The sequence below is a fragment of the Haemorhous mexicanus genome, chromosome 15 (genome assembly GCF_027477595.1).
Source record: "Haemorhous mexicanus isolate bHaeMex1 chromosome 15, bHaeMex1.pri, whole genome shotgun sequence".
Lineage (NCBI taxonomy): Eukaryota > Metazoa > Chordata > Aves > Passeriformes > Fringillidae > Haemorhous > Haemorhous mexicanus.
Window position 1 is genome coordinate 13926134 of NC_082355.1, and position 20457 is coordinate 13946590.

Genomic DNA, 20457 nt, shown 5'->3' on the forward strand with positions numbered 1-20457 from the left:
ATTGTTAGGGGTTGTACTTCTAAGAATTGAGGACAAATTAGAATGGAGAAAAAATAAACAAAAAATCTGTAGCCTAAGCAGGAACTAACCAATGAATGTGCTTGTGATGCTTTAATTTCAGACTCAGTGCAAGACTGCCCACGTCATTGCCATGGGAATGGCGAGTGTGTCTCAGGTGTCTGCCACTGTTTTCCAGGATTTCATGGAGCAGATTGTGCTAAAGGTATCATTTTCCCTATATTTACAAATAACCACAGTGTGTGTCTGTCATCTATTGATCTACAGTGCCTGCTAGCTAGCATGGGTCTGAGCTAGATTCAAATAGAACAATTTGCTTTTTCTATTCTTAGATCTTGATTTAAATATGTTCAGGAGGAAGTATTGCCACATTTCCAATGAGCTTGCATAGCTACAGCCTTTTTGTGGCAAAGGTAGTAGACAGAAATGGCAGAAAATATTTATTTTCTGGAAAAGTGGATGAATTATGAATGCTTTCTGATAATCATTAGCTGGTCTGCAAGAAAAGACTGATTGTCTTCATTGATAGAGTGTAGTACATATTCTGGCTTGCCTGAGCCGTACTTCTAGTCCAGAGCACCTTTCTTGCATATAAAATTATCTTTCACCAAAGGAACTTTGCTTTTTGTAGAAAAATAGGTAGGACCTCATAAAATCTTAAAAATAAACATTTTCTGAAATGTCAGTTGTAAATTTAAACAACTAAAACTGTGAAATACACTATCAAGGATTAAGTAGAAATCTAAATGACATCTATGGATTGGCAGTATATGTTCATTAAGTTCTTCTGAGAGTTTTGGATAGCAGTCTTAGGGAAAGGATTCACAAAGGAGGACTTCTTTAGTTTGTACAGCCAGTAGCAGATGTGTTGTCTAAATTCAGTGGCTTGGTTGTATTCCCCTCTGCTCCTGGGCACACTCAGAACATTTTACAGTTTGCTTCCTTCTTAGATTGTGTGAGATTTAGGCACACTATCAATATCATGCTTACAATTATTTTCCAGGGGGTTTTTAGTGTTCCAAGGGGGGAAGCCTGGTGTTTGAAATAACTTGAAGGGCCTTAGAAATTTGCTCATTTCTTCTTAGACTCCTGATGCAGTAGTGAGGAGAGTTGATTGTGCCCCACCTCTGTGACTGCTGTGGCCTATCCTTGTGTCTATGTAATACTCCTTGAGTAGCTGCTATAGTTGTACTGGAGTGAGTAATTTCTGGGTTTTGTCTCCACACTTGGCTCTTGAAGGTGCCCCAGTAAAAAAAAAAAAAAAAAAAAAAAAAAGGAGAAATAGAGACCCCAAGGGCCTTGAAAGGCTAAGACTGCTATTTCAGCATTCACCTTGCTCATTTTACAGAACATTGAAATAGTTGTTTTGATTACCTGAGAAATTAAGACAGCTGGTAAATCTAGAGAGGAGATATCTGTATTGCACAAAGTGAATGGTGTGATGATGTGAGCTATAAATACAGACTGGCAGCTCTGTGCATTTCTGTGGTGTTAACCTGTGAAAGTATGCATGCAGTGACTGTGTGCTTCACTGCCACCCTTCACACATACATGGCCATTATATCAACTCATTTGCATTTTGAGTAGTGCAGCAATCCTGCATTGTCTACTGAACCTCTGTGTAGCACTGTATGCTGTGTTAGTGCTAGAAAATACTTTGTTCAGGCTGTGACAGATAAATAGCTTTTGAATAAGGTGCTTGTCAAACTATTTGTCAGGCTTCTCCTGCTCCTCAGTGCATTCCCTCTGCTTCCTGCTTTGTCCTTTCTGTGTTGTCTCTTTCCCCTCAAAAGCAGAAATAGTTTCATGGAAGCTTCCTTCAACTCTGGTACTGTTTTCTTGTCAGACATCGTGGTATTTCTAAAGAACAAAGAAGCTTGAAAAACTGCACAAGATGAGAACATGGGTGTGTTGACAGAACTCGTGTTTCTGTGCTGGAACAGCTGCACAGCATTACCCTGAGAGCTGGGTGTAAGGGCTTTTTGCCTCACCTCTTTCATGCCTGTTCTCACAGCCACAGGCTCTTCTGCTTACTTTATGTGAGAGCAGTTTCAGAACTCAGAAATCAAAATTGGAATTCTGTGCAGGGTAAAGCACAGTAAAATGAGATAGAGAATTACATCTTTTACATTATACTACATGTATGGACACATGTTTAGTGTACATCTACCAGAATGTTAAATTTATATTTGAACTGTCACAAGTATGGAAGGATAATGGGTTTTTTTCAATTTGATTTTTTCAATTAATATTTCCCTAGCAATGCATCTTTCAATATCATTTCTCCACCATAAAATAAGTTGAGGCAAGACTCAAATAGAGAAATGTGGAGAAAATGTGAACAAGCTCCTCAGATGGCTTTTAGAACTTGGTCCATGCAGTAACAGCAGTCTGAGAGCTTCCCTTTGTGTGAACCCCAAATCTGACAGATAGGAAACACAGTCCTTTATCCCAGGGCTGATCCTGAGGCCACCAGAGGCAGAGAGACATCAGGGGAGTCTCTGCAAACCATTTGCAGACAGTGCACAGGGACCCCTCCATCCACGTGGTTCTAAAAGATAAAAATTAAGCACAGCTGTGAGACACAGCACAGATTTGACTTCAAATCCATTAGCTTCAAGAAAACACTATAAAAATTATTGGAAAGAGATGAACTTTTGGCCCAACCCACAGGGTGTAACACACTTTCATAGCCTGATTGAAATAGAAAGAACTTCACCCTCTCAAACACTCCTGCCAAACCCTGTGTGGGGTATTTCTCATTCTCATTCTGTGGAAATAGCTTATTATCTGGTATTCAGTATCAGCAGATTTACTCCATTCTTGCTTAGGCAAAATTCCCTTTGGAGTTTATCCTTATTAAGGTTAAAGAATTTCATCTAACATACAAAAAAGGTAATGATACATTTTGATCTCATGTGGATAAGATATGGCATACAAAGAAAAAGAAAATCTGATAATCAAAGGATAGTTCCATGCAGAGATGTGTCCTGATAAAGCAAGTGTGTACAGTTAAAGCCAGTGGAAGATTTGCTGTGAATTGAACTGCACTGTGAGTAACCTCTTGTCCACAATGACGTGTAGGAGCTATTGGTGAAAAGTGATTCTCTGGCCAAGGATCAATTAAAGAATCAGACATGCAGCTGTGATTATCTTAATTTTTTGGTGTGTTGCACTTTTTTCTATTCATCTCTATTCTTCTGTAAGCTCTGTGATATAAACACATAAGTAGATCAAGAAATCCTTCTTGCTCAGAATTGTTGCTGTTTATGTCTGATCATAGTTTGGATTTTCAAGGTCTGTGGTGAATCTGCAGCAGGCATCCTTCAGCATGTCCTGCCTTTCACCACTTGGGAATGGAGTTCAGTGCTACAAGGAGTTGACTTCTAGAAGTGACTCAGACTTGGCTATAATTTCATTTCCTCTCAAAAGATATTTGAAGGGCATGCAACTCTTCCACTCCTTTAACAAAACCACTTCCAAAGACTCTGTCAAATACTGTTTTGCAACTGTGAGCAGAGCCTCCTTTAATTTTGCATTTTAAAATACTTGGATTTGCATCATAAGCATCTTTAGCTAATCTGAAAAGGTGAACAATGCACCATCACATAGGATTTCTACATTGATATGATGAGCATAGCCTGCTAAGAGATGGTGTCCAATTTGTGAAAGAAGGACAAAAATGGAGTCAAGTAGCTTATGTCAACTGCCATGAAGTTGCCATTTAGCAGATACTTCTAGTTGATTATGCAATGTAATAAGAAACATGTTTAATATTTTAATCTAAATGAAATGAAGGCTTTTGGATTTTTTTAAAACCAGAAATTTGTGCGATGTTTGATCAGTTGACTTTTTAATCTGATTTTAAGAACTCTAATTATTCAGATTTATGTTATTCGCAATTTCTTTTCCTGTTCTCCTTGTGTGGGTTTTTCATTATTTTATTTTCATTCTGTTTGTTTTTGGCTTACTGGCAAAGGACGGCGTCACTTTAATAAGTATAAAAAGAAGGGTAGGTTTTTTTAAATTTCTTTTTATTTCTTTTGCAACATCTATTTAGTTTGAAATAGTTACAAAGCTGTAACGTGTAGTCTCTCTTTATATTTATTCTAATGGATTTGCTGTTTGCACCACAGTAAGAGTTCCTACCATTGCCATTTTCTTTGTTATGTGTGGGCTATTAAACTCTGTATAAAAAATGTAAAAAGCTGTCAATTATTAGGTAAGTAAGGTATAATTACTAGAAGTAGCAACTCTTGCATTTTTTCAGTTGTCATCTAATTTCAGTTGTTTGAGACTCATCTTGGTCTGAGGCTTTTCAGAGGCTTCTTGCTTTGACAACAGTGCATAAAGTAATGTTTTTTCATCCATTGAACACACTGCTTGAAACTGCTGTCTTTGTGCCATGTCCAGAATGCTCCCAGTGGCATACAGTGTTCTGGGAGTGATTGCAATGGGGACAACATTCAATTTTGGGGTGCATCCTGCAGAATAACTCAGTAGCTGGTTCATTGCTGTAGAGCACATGGCCCACAGGAATGAATGATGTCCAGCTGGTCATGTGTAGGAGTGTCTGTCTCCTCTCTGTGTGACTCAGGGAAACACTGTTTGTCACCACAACTTGGGTTGAAGTTTTAGGAACTGGAAATAGCTTAAGCAGACAGAAGCTGCCTGGACTCTGAAGGAAAAGGTGAGGGGATGCTGAATCCCCTTTTTCTCTGCCTGCCCTGCACATGGCCATGGCCTCCCAGAGGAGATGGAAGCTGAGGTGAGGCAGCACTTTGGGCCTTCTGTGGCACAGTCAAACTGGAGAATGGGTCTTGAGCTATTCAAGTGGCTCCCTGCAAATGCAATAACAGGTTATGGATCAGACAAGTGAGGGAGGGTGGATAAAACATGGTGATGCCATCACCAGATGGGTTTGCAGAGCAAACAGCTGGAGAGGAACAGAAGTATGAAAAGTGCCAGGTTTGGCATCATTACAATGTTGTCCTGAGCAATAATATAAGTTAAAGGTGACCTGTTGTGGTTAATCCTTTACACACAAAGCAAATAAATAAAAGCAGCACCTGACTCCAGGGATGTACCACCCAAAGAAAAGTTTGAGGGGAATGAATGGGAACTAATTGACAGATATGAAGATACAGGAAAAAATGGTGACAATGCACTGTTATAAACACACCAGCAGTGTGACTGTTGTCATCTGGGGGGAGCACTGTGGTAAAGGCAGTTTGAAAGAGGGGTGGTGGGGCAGATAACATCTTGTGGATTATGGAGGGCAAATGGGGCCTTCAGAGGGGAGACTGAGCACAGCAAACAGCTCAAAAGAAAAAAAAAAAGCAGTTCTAAAATTTCACTTTCAAAACCATCCTATCCTAAGTTCTAGAAAGGTTGAAGTCAGAATTCAAGCAGTGAGCAGTGTGGGGTGAAGGTGGTCTATAAATGAAGTTAGAGCATGAAGATCATGTTCCATAAGATAAAAGACCTGAAACAAGACTGGGAAAGGAGTGCCACACAGCCACAGTTACATTAATAAATTAACAATATTGAAGCAGTGTTGCACATAAACATGACTGAAGTCTAAATTTATCAATGAGGAGAAAAAGGTGTTTATTTAATGTAGATTTTATTTACTGAAAGCCAGGGCAGAATTCTGACCTAGAGATGCAATGCAGAAAAAAGTCCATAAAAACTTTGTCAAAGTAAAGAAGTAAAAAAAAATAATTCAGACTATGAACTTTAACGAAAAGTAGAATGATGGTATTTTCCACTTTGATAGAGCAAGAATGCAGGATAGGGGTGAGAAGAAGTGAGATAGATTAAAAAAAGGTAAATCAAAGAAGAAATAACTATTGATAAGCATTTTATTTGCATCATAGCATGTATCATCTTACACTGCTGAAGAAGAAAAAGTGTGCTTTTCTCTGGAAATGCTGCATTCCTGACTTGTCACCCACACATATCTCACATCCTTTCTTGCAGTTGACAGAATCCAGCATGTTCAGCTTCTCTCTTTGTATCTCTTTCTGGGTGGGTTTGTTTTTGGGTTTTGTGTATTTATGTGTCTATGTGTGCCAACTTCTGTGCTTGCTGCAGCAGCAGCAGAGCCCTGGCTTGTCACTCAAATCTTCTCTCACAGTGGGTGGAAGCATCATTTTGATACTTGAACAGACAAGGCTGCCTTTGGCAGTGTTTCCCACCAGCAGTTCCCACCTCTCTGACTCAGTACCTTAAAGTGCCTTTGTTATAAATTTTCTTCTTGTTTTCCAGTCTCACATTTTATTAGCAGGCTATTTTCATTTCTTGCTAACTGGTCATGTCCTCAGTTGCTTTCCAGATTTTTATGTACAGGGCAGTGATTTCCTACCTGCCCTTGTTTCTCTTGGTTTTACAGAGCTGCATTACACTCTAAAAAGGAGCTTGTGTCACTAACACTGCTTAAAATTAATTACAGAATGAATAAATAGACATGCAACCTGTTTTGACAATGACTGACAGCCATTGCTGTCTATCAGCTGCTAGCTGGCCTGCATGAAATGAGATAGTAGCTTTGATCCAGTGTCAGGTAGACAAGGAGAGCCAACACAAAATCCATCACTGCAACTCTTTCTAATTGGCAATTTAGGCAGGAGCCAAGGGCTGAAGGGGTCACAGGCTGAATTCTTTCAGATTGTGAGTGCTCATGGCTCCAGAAGGGACTCGGGGCAATAGGAGCCATCATGTCTAGTCTGAGCTTCCTCATCAATCCTCAGGGATCCTCCTGGAGATTGGAAGAGCAGGGGGCTGGATGGAGGGGCTGGGCTCTGGCATTCTACAGCAGATACCGTGTTAAATTTCTGTTACAACACAAGGCATTTAACACATAACATTTCACTGCTGCTTAGGAATGTGTACCTGTCCCTCCAGCACGGTGTAGGTTGAACAGGAGGATTAGCAGTGCTCAGATTGCTCCCTTTTCTGCACCAGGCTGGAACTGGTGCTCATACCCTCTGCATTCTTTCTAAGAGAGTATTTGTAAAGTAGAAATAGCACCCAGGAGCTGCTTGTAGCATTGGGAATACTTGAGTATACAGTGCTTTAGGTATCTGAGTATATAATTAAGTATTTGAGTATATAATACTTTAAGAATATAGGTTTCAACATGCAAAATATTAACTTTACATTGTTCTTAAAGTTTCTACAGCTTTTGCTGATTCCAGCATTGAATTTAGGGTTATAATGAATTTATCTGCAAAAGATCTTGTCCTGAATCATTTTAAGTGGGGATTCCCCTGTTGTTTAGAAGTACATCCTTCATTCTTTTTGTTATGGTTGGGCCTCTACAGGAAAACAAAAATGCTTTAAATTTTTTAAAGAAATCAATTTAATGTTGTTAAATACACTAATAGTTGCATCTCATGAAGCAATTTATTAGCATGTTTTCTATATTAAACCACCAGTAAACATACAGGCAAATTTGTCCATGTGAATTACTTTGTCCTTTCAGATATTTCTGAGTTCATGCTGTAGCCTATGAACTTGGAATTATTCCTTTTCCCAAAGAGCTTGTAGGATAGTGGTGCAGCTAAGAAGGCAGATTTATTCTGCAGGAAGAAAAATCAGACAAAGCTGAAAGGATTAAGAAAAAAATAATGGGGAATACTGAGGAATTCAGTAATGAAGGAAGAAGAAAATAATTGACAGAAGTCACTGATCCTAGTGATGGACAAAACATGAGAGGTGAAAAGTGAACGTGTAGGGAATGATATAATTCTCTGATTTCAGCAAACACTTGGGTGTTTTTTGTGATCATTCACTACCCCAGCTGGAGAAACTCAGGGACTAAAGAGAGCCACAGGCAATAAGTACTGTAGCTGAGCTGGAACCAAATTTTATTGGCTTAGTATTATAAGAAAGTTTGCTTTGCTTATGTCCAAGATGGAAAGCACATGGAAACACAGTAAAATCTTATTAATGGATTTTTCTTCAACAGCATTATGTAATATTTTCATACTTAATAAAAAGTGGGCACATTTATTTGATCTCTCACAGCTGCTTTGAAGACTGCTGTGTTATCAGTTACTTCTCTTTCTTCCCTTCTTAAACTTGTGCAGCACAAACACATCTATTTGCACAAATATCTTCTGTTTCAGTGGAGTTCCAATAGGTAGAATATTTCAAAAGGTTCTGAGTGCACCAAGGAAGTGGACATCTATATAAGTACATGCAGGACAAAAACCATTGTGCAGCTTAGTTCTATCAAGCCAAAAAGCTTTTTTTCCTCTATAATACTTCCATTGGTGGCCAAGAATTTCTCTGCTCCCACTCTGCTCTGCTGAGCTGAATTGTGCTTGCTGTGCTGTATGCCTCGTAATTTGTTTTTGTGCTTAATTGGGTAGCTTATCTAATTGTGTTGCAATCTACATTTTGGTTTTACTTTGCTTTGTCTCCCTGGAATTGTACTGGTGTTTGTTTATTTCATTAAGTTCTAAGGGTTCATCTTGGCAGTTGTGATGGGATCTTCTTGGAGTCCTTGTGATGATGGTAAATGTCATTGAAGCGACTGTGATTAAGTCGTATTGTAAATCACATTATAGAAACACAGCTGTTGTCAGACATCCTTAGACATTTGCCATCCCTGAATAACAGAAACAGCCCTGAATCATAGCCTCAGATTTCAGCATGCATGACTTTTTTCACACCTACACTATATCTGGATTCAAAACTGTAATTTAGATATTTTTCTATATTTAGTCCTTACTTCAGTAAGATTAAATTCAGTTAACTGTCATCCTCCTTCACTTCCTCAAACAAAGAAATAAAATCTCTAATTCAAACGTAGAAAAATGTTTAAATATCTGCAGCTAATGTGGAACTGTGCAGTTAAACATGTTATGATTTAGCTTTTCTGGTAAATTTAACAAGGCAAATAATAGTAACTGGAATGAAAGCAAACCAGCCTGCATTTTAAATACCCTGAATGCTGCAGGCTGTTTGTGCAGTCCTGCATCCACTGCACTGCTGTTTAGCCAGAGCTAAGCCACCACCACAGGAGCAATAGTTTTTACAGCATTCACTGGGAATGGTGTAAAACTTACCAAAAATATTTGAAGAAATATTTCACTTTTTTTTGTTCCTTTTCCTAGAAGCATAAGTGACTTTATGCAGTTAGTGCTTTTCTGTTGAGAATCACAACACTTATGTTTGGAAGGGAGTTTCTAGTATTTGATGTTTGTCCTTACTGCTGCGGTTTGTGAGCATCATCTCACTGCTGCTTTTTTGAAGAATCATCTCTGTGACTCTTCACTGATTCTTTCCACTGGGATAGCAACTGAGCACTCCGAAATAGTTTAGTTCTGTCTTCCTCTGCAGTTTTCCTAGTGATGAAGTTATCAAAACATAGGAATGGATATCTACATGCCTGTCTATGACAGTAGCTGATTTCAACATCTGCTGGTTCCCATCTGTCGGTAGGAAGTAAAACTTGTTTCTCTGCGTGGTCTTGTAGCAACTTCACTGCTTTTCTCTAAAGCAGGAATTTCACAGCTCTGATTCTGTGTTACTCACAGAAAAAGAGTTGGTTTGCTTGCTTTGGGTTTTTTCCTTCCTTTTCAAAGGCATAAAATAAGTGGCAAACTGATCAGTCTCATTCTTCTGTGGTAAGTCAGAACCAGAGCTAGGGAGCTTCCATTCCCTTGAATGCATTGATGCATGTGAAAAAGAGATTGAACTGTGCTGCTCTGTAATGGTGCAGCAGAGAGGCAGGACCTGATCTGGACTGGCTGCAAATCACCTTCTGTCCTGTGTGGGGAACTGCACTCTTCCCTTAGCACAGTGACAGTGCTTCTGCCATGGTGGAGAAAAAAACAACCAGGCTGACCAAATCCAGAATTTACTGATAGAACAAAGTCCTCAAGACATTTGACTGCTGGCACAGCTAGCTGATTTATCAAGTGTCAGTACACTCAAATGTCTTCTTTTGTCTTCATCTCCAATTTGTAGTTTGTTTTATGCCACTTGAAATTATTTTTTTTATGTGCAGCTATGCCTTCTCCAGTGAGACAGAACAGAGGTCTCTTTCCCTCCCCCTGAAGCACTCCAATCTCTATCTAAGGTCTTTGTTGGTGGTTAGTGAGGTTGTCTAAGCTCATCTTCACAAAGGAGTAATGGGGCTTCAGTCCTCTCAATCCATCATTAAATTGTTCTGAGTTATTTGATATTGGCTTAGTTTTGATTTCCTTATTCTTATGGACTGCAGTGTTATTGTTACTGAAAATATCATAGGGCTTGAATAATCAAGCAAAATTTACTTGTACCAGCTGAGCAGCCTCAAAGAGACTGTTTGAAAAAATTGTTGCATTTCTGAAAATTGGTTTTAGTCTGAGAAGACACATTTGTATTTCTTACATAGATTTTTTGTAACAGTTGTTAAACTAAGCAATTATCTAATGGAAATAGGTACTTTGTACAATGGTAGAGGAGGGAACAGCAAGTGTTTTCTTTTTGACAGATAGGCTCACGCTGAAGGCATGAGAAACAAAATGACCTTTGTGATAAATTTGGGCCAATGCAAAAGTTTGCTGAGTGTTCAGAAGAATGTAAATATTAATTGTGCAGTTAATGCTGTCCAGTCACTTCTATAAAAATCATCCCATTTTTTTTGTAGAACAGCTTAAGTACTTATCGATTGAGAACTTCTATAACTCCCAAAATGGAGGCATCCCCATATCTCTACAGGTATTTTAAATGAATTGAATTAATCATAGGCTTAAAAGTCTCTAGTGATCTTCGTTAAGTTTCCTGGGTTTAATTAAAACATCTGTGCAGTTTTAATTTATCGATTCATCCAACTCATATGTCATGTTTTTAACACACCCCAGCATGCTCTGCATCATTTTTAACCCGATTTCCACTTAACTAAAGCAATTAAATTCACCCCGGATTAATTAAAGCATCCATACTTTAGTGCTTAAGTCAGCGTGTGCTGCTTTCCCCAAATGGTTTCTGAATGTCAGAGATTTGACACACCTGATGGGTTTTTTGTCCTTCTGGAAATTCTTCTGTGGGTTTCCTCCTCGCTTGCTAATGTGCAGTTTGGCACAGCTTGGTGGGGCTGGTGTTGGGCAACTGAAGTAGGGAGAGCAGAGCTTGACTGCTGGGAGAGACTTTCCCTCTTGGTGCTGACCTGGTGCCAGCCAGGGCAGAGCAGCACTGCTGTTAAACCATTTAAATGAGTTCTGTGTTCTGCAGTCAAAGCATTTCATGGAGTAACTGCTGAACCACCTCATGCCAGTGACAGTAGTTCACAGTTGTTCATTCTCCTGCTTCTGGGTGAATTTCTAGATGATGATTTCTGCTTGGAAGAGCACGAGCTCTTAGAGCAACCTAAAAAAGACTTTGTAGATCTTTCTAATTGTCCCTGCTCTTAAGAAGATTTCAGCCTAATGGGAGTTAGTGAATTTAGTGATCTCTGAAGAGCACCAGACTAGTCAAACACCATTCTTCCTGACTGTGCAAATAGCACATTTGTGGGGCACAAAGAGCAGGTGAGAGAAAACAGTCTTGCTTTCCCATTCCAGAGTGATTTTCTTGGGCATGATTTTGCTAGGGCAGAGCAGCTTCTCCCAAGGCAAGTAGTGTAAAATTAGCACAAATTAGTAAAAGAGAAAAAGCATAAACCATGAAGTGGTCTTAGAAGTTATTTCAGATTTTCATATCCACAAATGAACTTCAGTAAAAACTAATAAGTTTGCAGACAAATAGTGAAATATGCAGCCGACTGATTGAAATAGGTTTAAACAGAACATATGAAGGGAAGTGTTGTCAAACAAAACCATTGTATTTTCAGACTACAACTAACAGATTTATATGTCTTCTAATTTTTAGAAATGTCTGTGGACAAATACTTGGTATAACAAAGGGATATGATAATTAAGGGCAAATATTTGATGTAATATGGGATATTATGGGTATAATAAAACAAGGGATGTCTCAATACTTTTTTGTTTACAATATTAATGCAAAGTCTGGAGCCAACATTTTGAATCAAGTTGACAGCAATTAATTTTTTTAATAACTGGGCTGATTTTCTAAAATGCAAATGCTTTTGATTCCTTTGGGTATAGTGATTTGTGGATTTCAGACCATTTAGATTAAGATTGTGCATACATAAATAGGTATGACTTAATTTTAGGAGAACGGGAACTTGATTGTAGCTTTTGCAGTGAATCTAAAATTATTTGGGGCTTTGGTTGACAGTTGTAGGATTCAACTCTTACATCAGTAAAACACATCTTCATCTGCTTACTTATTAATCTAATTTGTCCATTGAAGAGAAATTATGTGTGGTCTAAATGTGCATCACCAGCATAAAGACCAAAAAGAGAGAAATGCCAGTACAGTGTGGTAAATTTAACAAGGCAAACTCTGCTCTCATCTGTCAGGTTAGGAACCAGGCAGTTGTACACAACATTTGTCTTGGCTCTTTCCTCTATTTCTGCTCCAGTTTGGAGCTGACCTGGAGCACATTTACAGGCTTCAGATTAGACTGTCAAAAACTGGAATCCATCTTCTTTATATGTTGACAAAATCATGCATAATCTCTCAGCAGTAGCAGCCTAATCTCTGCTAAAAGGAAGTCCAAGTGTGAGGTATTACAGAGTCTGAATTAATTATCCCCTAGAGGAATTGCACCCTGAAGGGTCCCTGGTAGGGCTCAGTGCTAAGAAGTTTGACCTACATCTGTCTTCAGTTCAATTCCTGGTGGTCAGTGAAAAAAAGGACAACTTTAGTTTCATTATGCAAGTGTGCCTGCATTATCCACTCCTTTATATAACAAGGAATTTGTGCAATTCCATGTCCAAAGAGCATAGCAAGGCTGCCCAAATCAGTTCAGTGAATTTTTGTGACTGAAATTTACTTCCTCCTCCTAAACAGGAGCACCTACAGATAAAAATAAATATTTTTCTTAGGTGTGGCAAAATTCTGTACAGTTCAACAAGGACTGAACATGTCTTACATTGGAGTATAAACAGTGTCTTTACAGATGCTTTTTTTCTGAATGTGTTTATTTGTTTAGAGCGAAGTAAAGCTGTAATGGCTGAGACCAAAATTCCATTTCACCCAGGATTTCAGCTGTGATGGTAACATACAGCAGATAGCTGAGGGAGAGTAAAAGTTGTATTTGCCTTTGTTGCTTCTCCATTAAATTCTTCTGGTTCCAGAGGTAGTGTGTGCTGGGACTTTCTACAACAGATGAAGCCTCTTTGTGTTCAGTAGCATTTGCAGATTTTCATTCCACAAATTTGTTGAAATTCTATGGTCAATCACAAAATGTTCTTCCATGAATTTTAACTTGTCAATTAATCTTGTTAAAACTGTTTGATGGAACAGCCAGCAGTGCTCAGGCACTGTAGATAAATTCCAAGTGCTCTTTTAGTTCAGTCTTAAGGTCATACTTGAACACTCAATCCTGATTTTCCATACTATTTACATGGTGAACAAACAGCCAAGCTCATCTTTTTTGCACTCCAGCTTGGGGCAAGAAAAATGTGGTTTCTGTGCAAGATTGGGTCTTGCAAGCATTATGGATACACCCTTACCCAAATAGCATCCCTCGGTGCAGTTTTGTCATGGGGATCTCACCACAAAATTCTGTGATACACACATTAAAAAATTAGATGGGACCAAAAATTTATTCTTCCTCTGCCATGTTTTAAAATTTAATTTTGAATGAAAAGCTGAGCTGCTTGCAATAGAAGAATAATATAAGGGCATTGCTTTTGACCTGGTCCAGGACAGGGAAGCATTGTAGATGCAAATTCAAGAACCTTTCTAGTCTGCATATATTTGTGCCCAGAGACTCAAATAATTTTGAAGAGAAATATACCAATTTGTCTATTTTATGAGGAGGAACTGAAAAAAGTCTGCAGTAGAGAACTGACAGCGTAGGTCCTAGTGGTACAGGACTCTCTCTGCACCAGGGTAATGTTTGCTCTACAGCAAGAGAAACCAAGCCAGAGCTCTGCCTTCCCATCCTGTTTGGAGCTTCAAGTAGCAGGGGAAAGCCTCTCTGCCCAGCAGCTGTGTAACTAATCCAAGTTCTTCAGCAGCCTCCAAGCATTTGTCTCCTCAGACATCCTTTGCTGGTTTCTTGCCATGCTCTAGAAGAACTGCTCTGGTGAGTATGTGTGTGTGGACACTGGAGGGGGGTGCAAGGAGTGTGTGCACAGACTGCAGCTGGGACACAAAAGCTGGTGGCTTTTGGTGCCAGACTCTATGGGCATTATCCCTGGCCATCTCTGCTCCTCATCTGAGTGTAATAGGCTGTTACCAAATCACCTTTCCTCATGCATCAGGGAATATGAACATTACTCAAAAATATCCTTTAGAGAGAGAACTTTCAGAGGGATGCTTGGCTTGTCTTTCCTGCTGCATCAATGTTCTCAAATACGTGCAGCACTCAGGGGTCTGCAGTGTCTGTTCATCAGCTGAGCCCCATGTTAAAAATTTAATCTGATTTGTTCAAATACAAGTAAAGGGCATAATCCCATAACCAAAGAACATTAAAGGTTAATAGCTGTTCTGCTTATCCAGACCTCACTCAGGACATATACCTTTGGGCCTAAGTTGCCTGAGTGTTGCCATAACTACTCCTGAAGATCTCTGTCCACCTTTTGCCAGTGCTGGTGTAAGATATGCAATCTGTCTCTCCACAGAAATGAGATGGAGCATGGTTGTTCCATTACATAAACCACCTTCCTTCACATTGCTTCATCAGACTTCGAGCAATCAGTTCTGTCCTGGACCAGGAGCTGCCCACTTCCCGTGGGGAAACACAAACAGTCTTAGATGACAAGAAATCTAGAATATTATTGAGGAGTTTTCACATCAGCTAAAGCTTCCAGGATGTAAAATGAGGGTGGACTGGTTTGGATCTCATCCTGCAGCGATATGATCTAGGAAGTAGGCATAGCAAAACACTTTTTAGGCTACCTGCCTATAGAAAAGTAGCTTGATTCTCTCTCTTCCTCACACAAGACAGACTATAAACCCAGAGCAAAAATAGTCACAAAGAGCTATTCATTACAGCAGGGACAAGCCAGCTTCTTGTAATAACCTAGACCTTCTTGCATTCTTGCTTACATGTTTCTCCTGCAATCTTAGTGACATGGCAGTCTTGGAAGTGCTAAAACCTGTCCCAGAATCTGTCATTTTTCTTATTCTTAGTGATACTCCTGTAGTTTACAGAATAACTCCAGCAGAGGCTTGTAGATTAAACTGTGGCTTTAAGTTGCAAGTGCCTCAATCTTTGCTGTATCCACTTCATCCCTAAGGTTAAGTGACAGATTCTCTTGTTTGTCCAGAGTCAGTTCTGGTGTCACTGGCACTGTGACTGCCCTGGCAAACCCCTGAAGGCAGATTGCTGTTCAACTTACAGACAAGCTGCACAAGGACTGAATAGATCCATGAACCACAGCAAGACCTTTGACCTGATAGAAACATGAAGAGAGGCATGAAAAGCTGTGACATGGCTTTCAGCTTTTCTTAAATTCCTGAAGCACCATAGTAGAGGCAGGGAGCACTAAAAAAACTGCTGTGGGAGCTCTTCAGCCCAAGACCCAGCACCATCCAGTAACCTTTCCTCTGCAATGCCAGGCTCTGATATCCCAGAACCTGAACCATGCAAATCCAGGTCAAAAGCAGGAGCTAAGAATGGCTTTCCCACAGACAAGTTCCAAATAGCAGATACACATCACCTTTAGCTGGACTACAGTTACCCAATGCTTAACAAGACTTAGGGACAAAGCAAGCAGAGAAGTGATGTTACAGCAGGTGTCTGGCACAGAATTACAGGTCCAGGCCTCTCTAGCTAGGTCTAGACTGGTCATAGTCGAGTGGCTTGGATGTTTTTGTTGTTTTGGTTTTTTCTTACTTATTTTTAAAATGGTTTGTTTCTGCTTAGTCCCTCTTTCAAGGCAGTGTGCTGTTTAAACAGAGTTATTGTCTTTATTTGAGTTTTCACACCAGAGAGGTTTGCAGAGTAGAAATCCTTTCAGGAGTTGATTCACATGTTGGTCTGTAAAACAGGAAAACAAGAAGAGCTGTTCCTCACTTGTATCCAGCTTGGGAGTCAGCTTTAAGTTTTTGTCCTTATAACTACTTGAACAAATGTGGTTTCTCCAAAGAAACTGCCTAATGCCCACGGATTCATTTAGCCTTCCTGGGACCTGTTCTTTCCATGCTGCTTTATCACAGTGTGGTCAGGAGTTGGGTGGGCAGAAGGAAGTGTGTCCTAGTGCAGTTGGGGAATCCACACTGAGAAACCATCAGCAATGACAGTTCTGAGTCTCTGCAGTGCCATGGAAACATGGAGAGGATTTGCATCCAGCATTATTTACTTCCTTCTGTGGTGGACTTCACCAAAGGGACTGCAGGCTTAACCACCCCACACAGGAGCTGAGGGTGCCTTGTTCTAGAGAGAGAGAAGTTTTTTTGTGTTAAAGCGAGTTCCAATTAAAAGACCAGAGTCTGTACACTGTTTCAGTGTGCAAGATGACACCAAGAAACTTAACACTCATGATCACTCCAGGTCTTCAGGCTGCTTTCTGATCACTTGCCCAAAATCCTCTACACTGTGGAAAGAGAGCAGGACAGAAATTATTACCTTCCTTATTTGAGAACATGTATCAGTGTCAGCCCAAAACAAGCCTTTAAATTGCAGTGAAATTGAGAGTTATGGACAAAGGAATTGTGCCTCCAGATCTTCATAGCCAAAAAGTGGGAGTGGTGCTGGGTTGATGCCTTTCTTTCTGTCTGTCTCACCTGGTGACTTGCAGGAGCTGCACACCTGATCAGGGAAAGGCTGTGCTGGGAGATTAACCAGGCTCCTCAGGGGAGCATGCAGCCAGAAGGAAAAGCCATGCAGCATTTAAGTTGCTGTTAGTTCAGTGTGTGGTACATCATGGAAAGGTGTTTGATGCTGAGGTGCAAAAAGATGTAACACAGACTGTCCTGGAGTGCAGTGTGGGGACACTTTGTCTGTGTGGTATTTCAGTACAAGCTGGCTGAGTAAACTTAGCTCAGAAACCAGCTGCTGAAAGCAAAACCAGCAGAAATTTAGCATCAGCTTTTTTACTGAACTCAGTAAAGCGCTTGTGAACATATACCAAATCTGAAAATGTTGCTTGTTGCAGCAGACCTCTCATTAGGGTAGAAATGAGCCAAGACACAGACACTCATTTAACAACATGAAAAGGGTCCCAGTTTATTCTTCTTTACAGCTTAGACATCCTGACTCTGAGCACAGCAAGCTCCTACTGTTGGCTTCTCTGACAGACCCTGACTGCTGGCTGTTCCTGCTGGAATGGGACTGCAAATGTTTCCTTGCTGCCTCTGACCACAGAGGCTCAACTATGACTGCAGGCTCCAAGTCCATCAGACCCAGACAGATCTTCTGCAGCAGCAACTCTCTTCCTTGTTTGTTCTTCTTTGTGTCTCTCTGGCTCTTTCCTTCTTCCTCAGGGCTCCTCTACGCCCAGGCTCTCCCTGACCAGCCACCCCACCTCTTCTATCACATTTATCTTCATCAGTCACAGCTGTGACCCATTAAGGGCAAGGCTGTTCTTCTTCTCTAGTAATTATTACAACTGTGAATTACCAGGGGTGAGGTCAGTTGTAATCCCTTCTGCTACACTTACAGTTGCTGATGGAAGTTATATTTTATTCAAATTTCTGTTTATTTTTGCATAAGTAAACATCTGGACAAAACTTACAGTAAGAGAGAACACCAAGAATGAAGTAGAATGAAGTCCTCTTGCTACCAAAGGATGGATAATATGGACCTAAGACATAGAAGCAGTAGCAAACCTGAAACTTCAGCATACTGACTTTGAAATTGTTCTACTTTTTTTAAATTGTAGAAGAAAAATAGGCCAAAAAATATTATACATGTTATATGACATTCAGCCCATTAATCTGTAGTTTTATTTGATTAATTCTCAGCACTCTAAATTTTACCTAACATTTCAGGTTAGAAATCTGAATTTTATTTTTTCTGATCAATTTTTTCACCTATCAAATAAGAAAATTCACAAAAAAATCTGTTTTGAAATGTGTTTTTGCAACAGATCAATGGGACACCTAAGATTAATAAGTATTGCAGGGCTGAACAATGGAGAAGTTGAATAACTGGACCATTGCAGATTTCTTTTGTAGGAAATCAATTACTTGCGTTCTTCTTGATCATTGGGGTTAAAGGGATAATAGAAGCCAAGAAGGCATTAGGACCTTTTAATGATTAATAGTAGCTTTTGAGTATATTTTTGGCACTGTAACACCGGGTGTTCATTTCTAATTACTTTGAAGAGGGAAAAGACAGGGAAATACTTTTCTGTCTTTATCAAACTGCATCAGAGAGAAGAGCAGAGAAGTGCTCCAAGCTTTTCTTAAAGACTCACTTCATTACTCTCATTTTCTTTTATTTCTCTGGGTTTTTTTCCATTTCTCTGGCTAGTGACCACACAGCCAGTCTTTAACAGGCCCAGAAGTTCACAGATTGCCATGTTCCCAAGGGAGACATGAGCACACAGGAGTGAAGATGACTTAGGGAAACATTTATGTGCACCTGGGTTTTAATCAACCACTTGTTTCTTTCCATTGCTCTGCATGTGTACAACATCTGATTCCTGGCACCCAAGACCTACTGACTACTTTTATTATTCATAGTTTCACTTTATTTGCATAAATGAATATTTGCTCAGAATGTCTTACCCCCTTAATAACACAGTAGTGAGGGGTAGGGGTTAATGGTGCTTTCTTGCCAGTACACACAGGGTTAAAGCTGTCACTGGGATTCAGGGAAACAAGGCTCAGCAGGGATAGTGGTGCCAAGGTGCATTTGTAGTAGCTGAAAGCTTGTGTCATTCTTGTATTAAAGATTCTTACACTGAAAACCAAAGGGTCTAAAAAAGTTTGGGGACATTACATTAAAGTGTTATGGTAGAAGAAGGATGCCAATAATAAGGTGTTGTGGGGACTGAATGTTTTGTGTTCTCTGAAAATTGGATGTTACCTAGAGAAACAAAGCAGAGTAATGTCAAACTCAAATCTGTTCACATTACCTCATTAGTTATCCAAAACATTATCAGTATTCTCCAAAGAACAGGAGTTGTAGTCTCAGAATGCCCAACACATATTTGCTTTATTAAATAGCAATCAAATGATTTGTTTGGGAATGGAAGAACTGAACCACTGCAAATTATCTTGGATTTTTTCCCCTCAGTAAATGAACATAATTGAGTATAAGTGTTTGGTAGTGGATTTTTAGTGCACTTTTACACAACTACGTGCATGACCCTGTGTGTTGTTTTTCTTTCCTTCCGTTTTCCAGCTGCCTGCCCCGTTCTGTGCAGTGGCAATGGTCAGTACTCCAAAGGCACCTGCTTGTGCTACAGTGGCTGGAAAGGTCCAGAATGTGATGTGCCCATCAGCCAGTGCATTGACCCCTCATGTGGAGGTCATGGCTCCTGCATCGAGGGGAACTGTGTCTGTTCTGTGGGCTATAAAGGAGAAAACTGTGAGGAAGGTAGGATATTTATTTTCTCTGTTGTTAGTTTGTTTTCTAGGTTTGGGAGTTATTTAATGGCTAGGGAAAAAGGAAAGAATGGAATAAAAATCTAATAATAAAACTACTCTAGCAGGTAAAAGAGGGTAAAAATGTAGTCCACCACAATTTTACTGATCTGTCAGAGTTCAGGCCTTCTGTATACATGGCTGTGCAGTATTAAGAGTGTCTGCCACAAGTAAACCTGAATAATTCCTTTGTCGAAGAGCAAAGAAAAATCTTTTCTTATGGATTATGTTTACTGAACAATTTAGATGTGAAATGCAGAGGAAAAAGGAGCAGTGGGAGACAAAATTGTATAGCTTCAGCTTCACACAAAGCACGTATCAATCACTATTAAGACAGAAACTGGTGAAAAATATTTTAAAGACTTGGATATCCATGCTACTTACAGACTTAATGTGGGGCAAATTACTCCTGTTGGCTGCAATCATATGGGATTAAGGAAAGGTAGATGGCACACACGAACAATAACTGTCCTTTAAATGCAGAAAAGCTTTTCAGATTCAAAGTGTCCAATTCCTTGAGTATGTAGAATGAACAAATTTTTTAAAATAACCCATGCAAAATGTGGTCATAGATTAAGCTCAATAATGGTTGTTTTCTGTTAGAATGCACAATGTAAATTGGACTGCTTTTCTTTTTAGAATGTATTACTGTGCTCCAGGGTTTATTAATCCTCCAAACAGAGAAGCAGCTTGAGGGCTGAAGTGATAGGGCTGGGATATCATGCTGTGAGGGCTGAGGAGTCTCTCTGGATTATTCTGAACAGGTTGCCGAGCTGTATTGATACTGTGTGTATCAATTTTCATCTTACCCTGTAGTGAACAGCTGTC

General features: G+C 39.7%; 1 protein-coding gene across 13 annotated transcripts in view; it reads left to right on the plus strand.

The window, feature by feature from the left end:
* The window catches only part of TENM2 (teneurin transmembrane protein 2), a 612765-nt gene that overhangs the window by 508039 nt on the left and 84269 nt on the right, over window positions 1-20457 (plus strand). For 12 of the 13 annotated variants that reach the window (XM_059860582.1, XM_059860584.1, XM_059860583.1 and 9 more), the window contains 2 exons: window positions 122-223; window positions 19388-19582. In XM_059860582.1, the coding sequence (XP_059716565.1) occupies window positions 122-223; window positions 19388-19582 (297 nt within the window). The remainder of the gene's footprint in view (window positions 1-121; window positions 224-19387; window positions 19583-20457) is intronic. The other variant, XM_059860586.1, reaches the window with a different exon arrangement.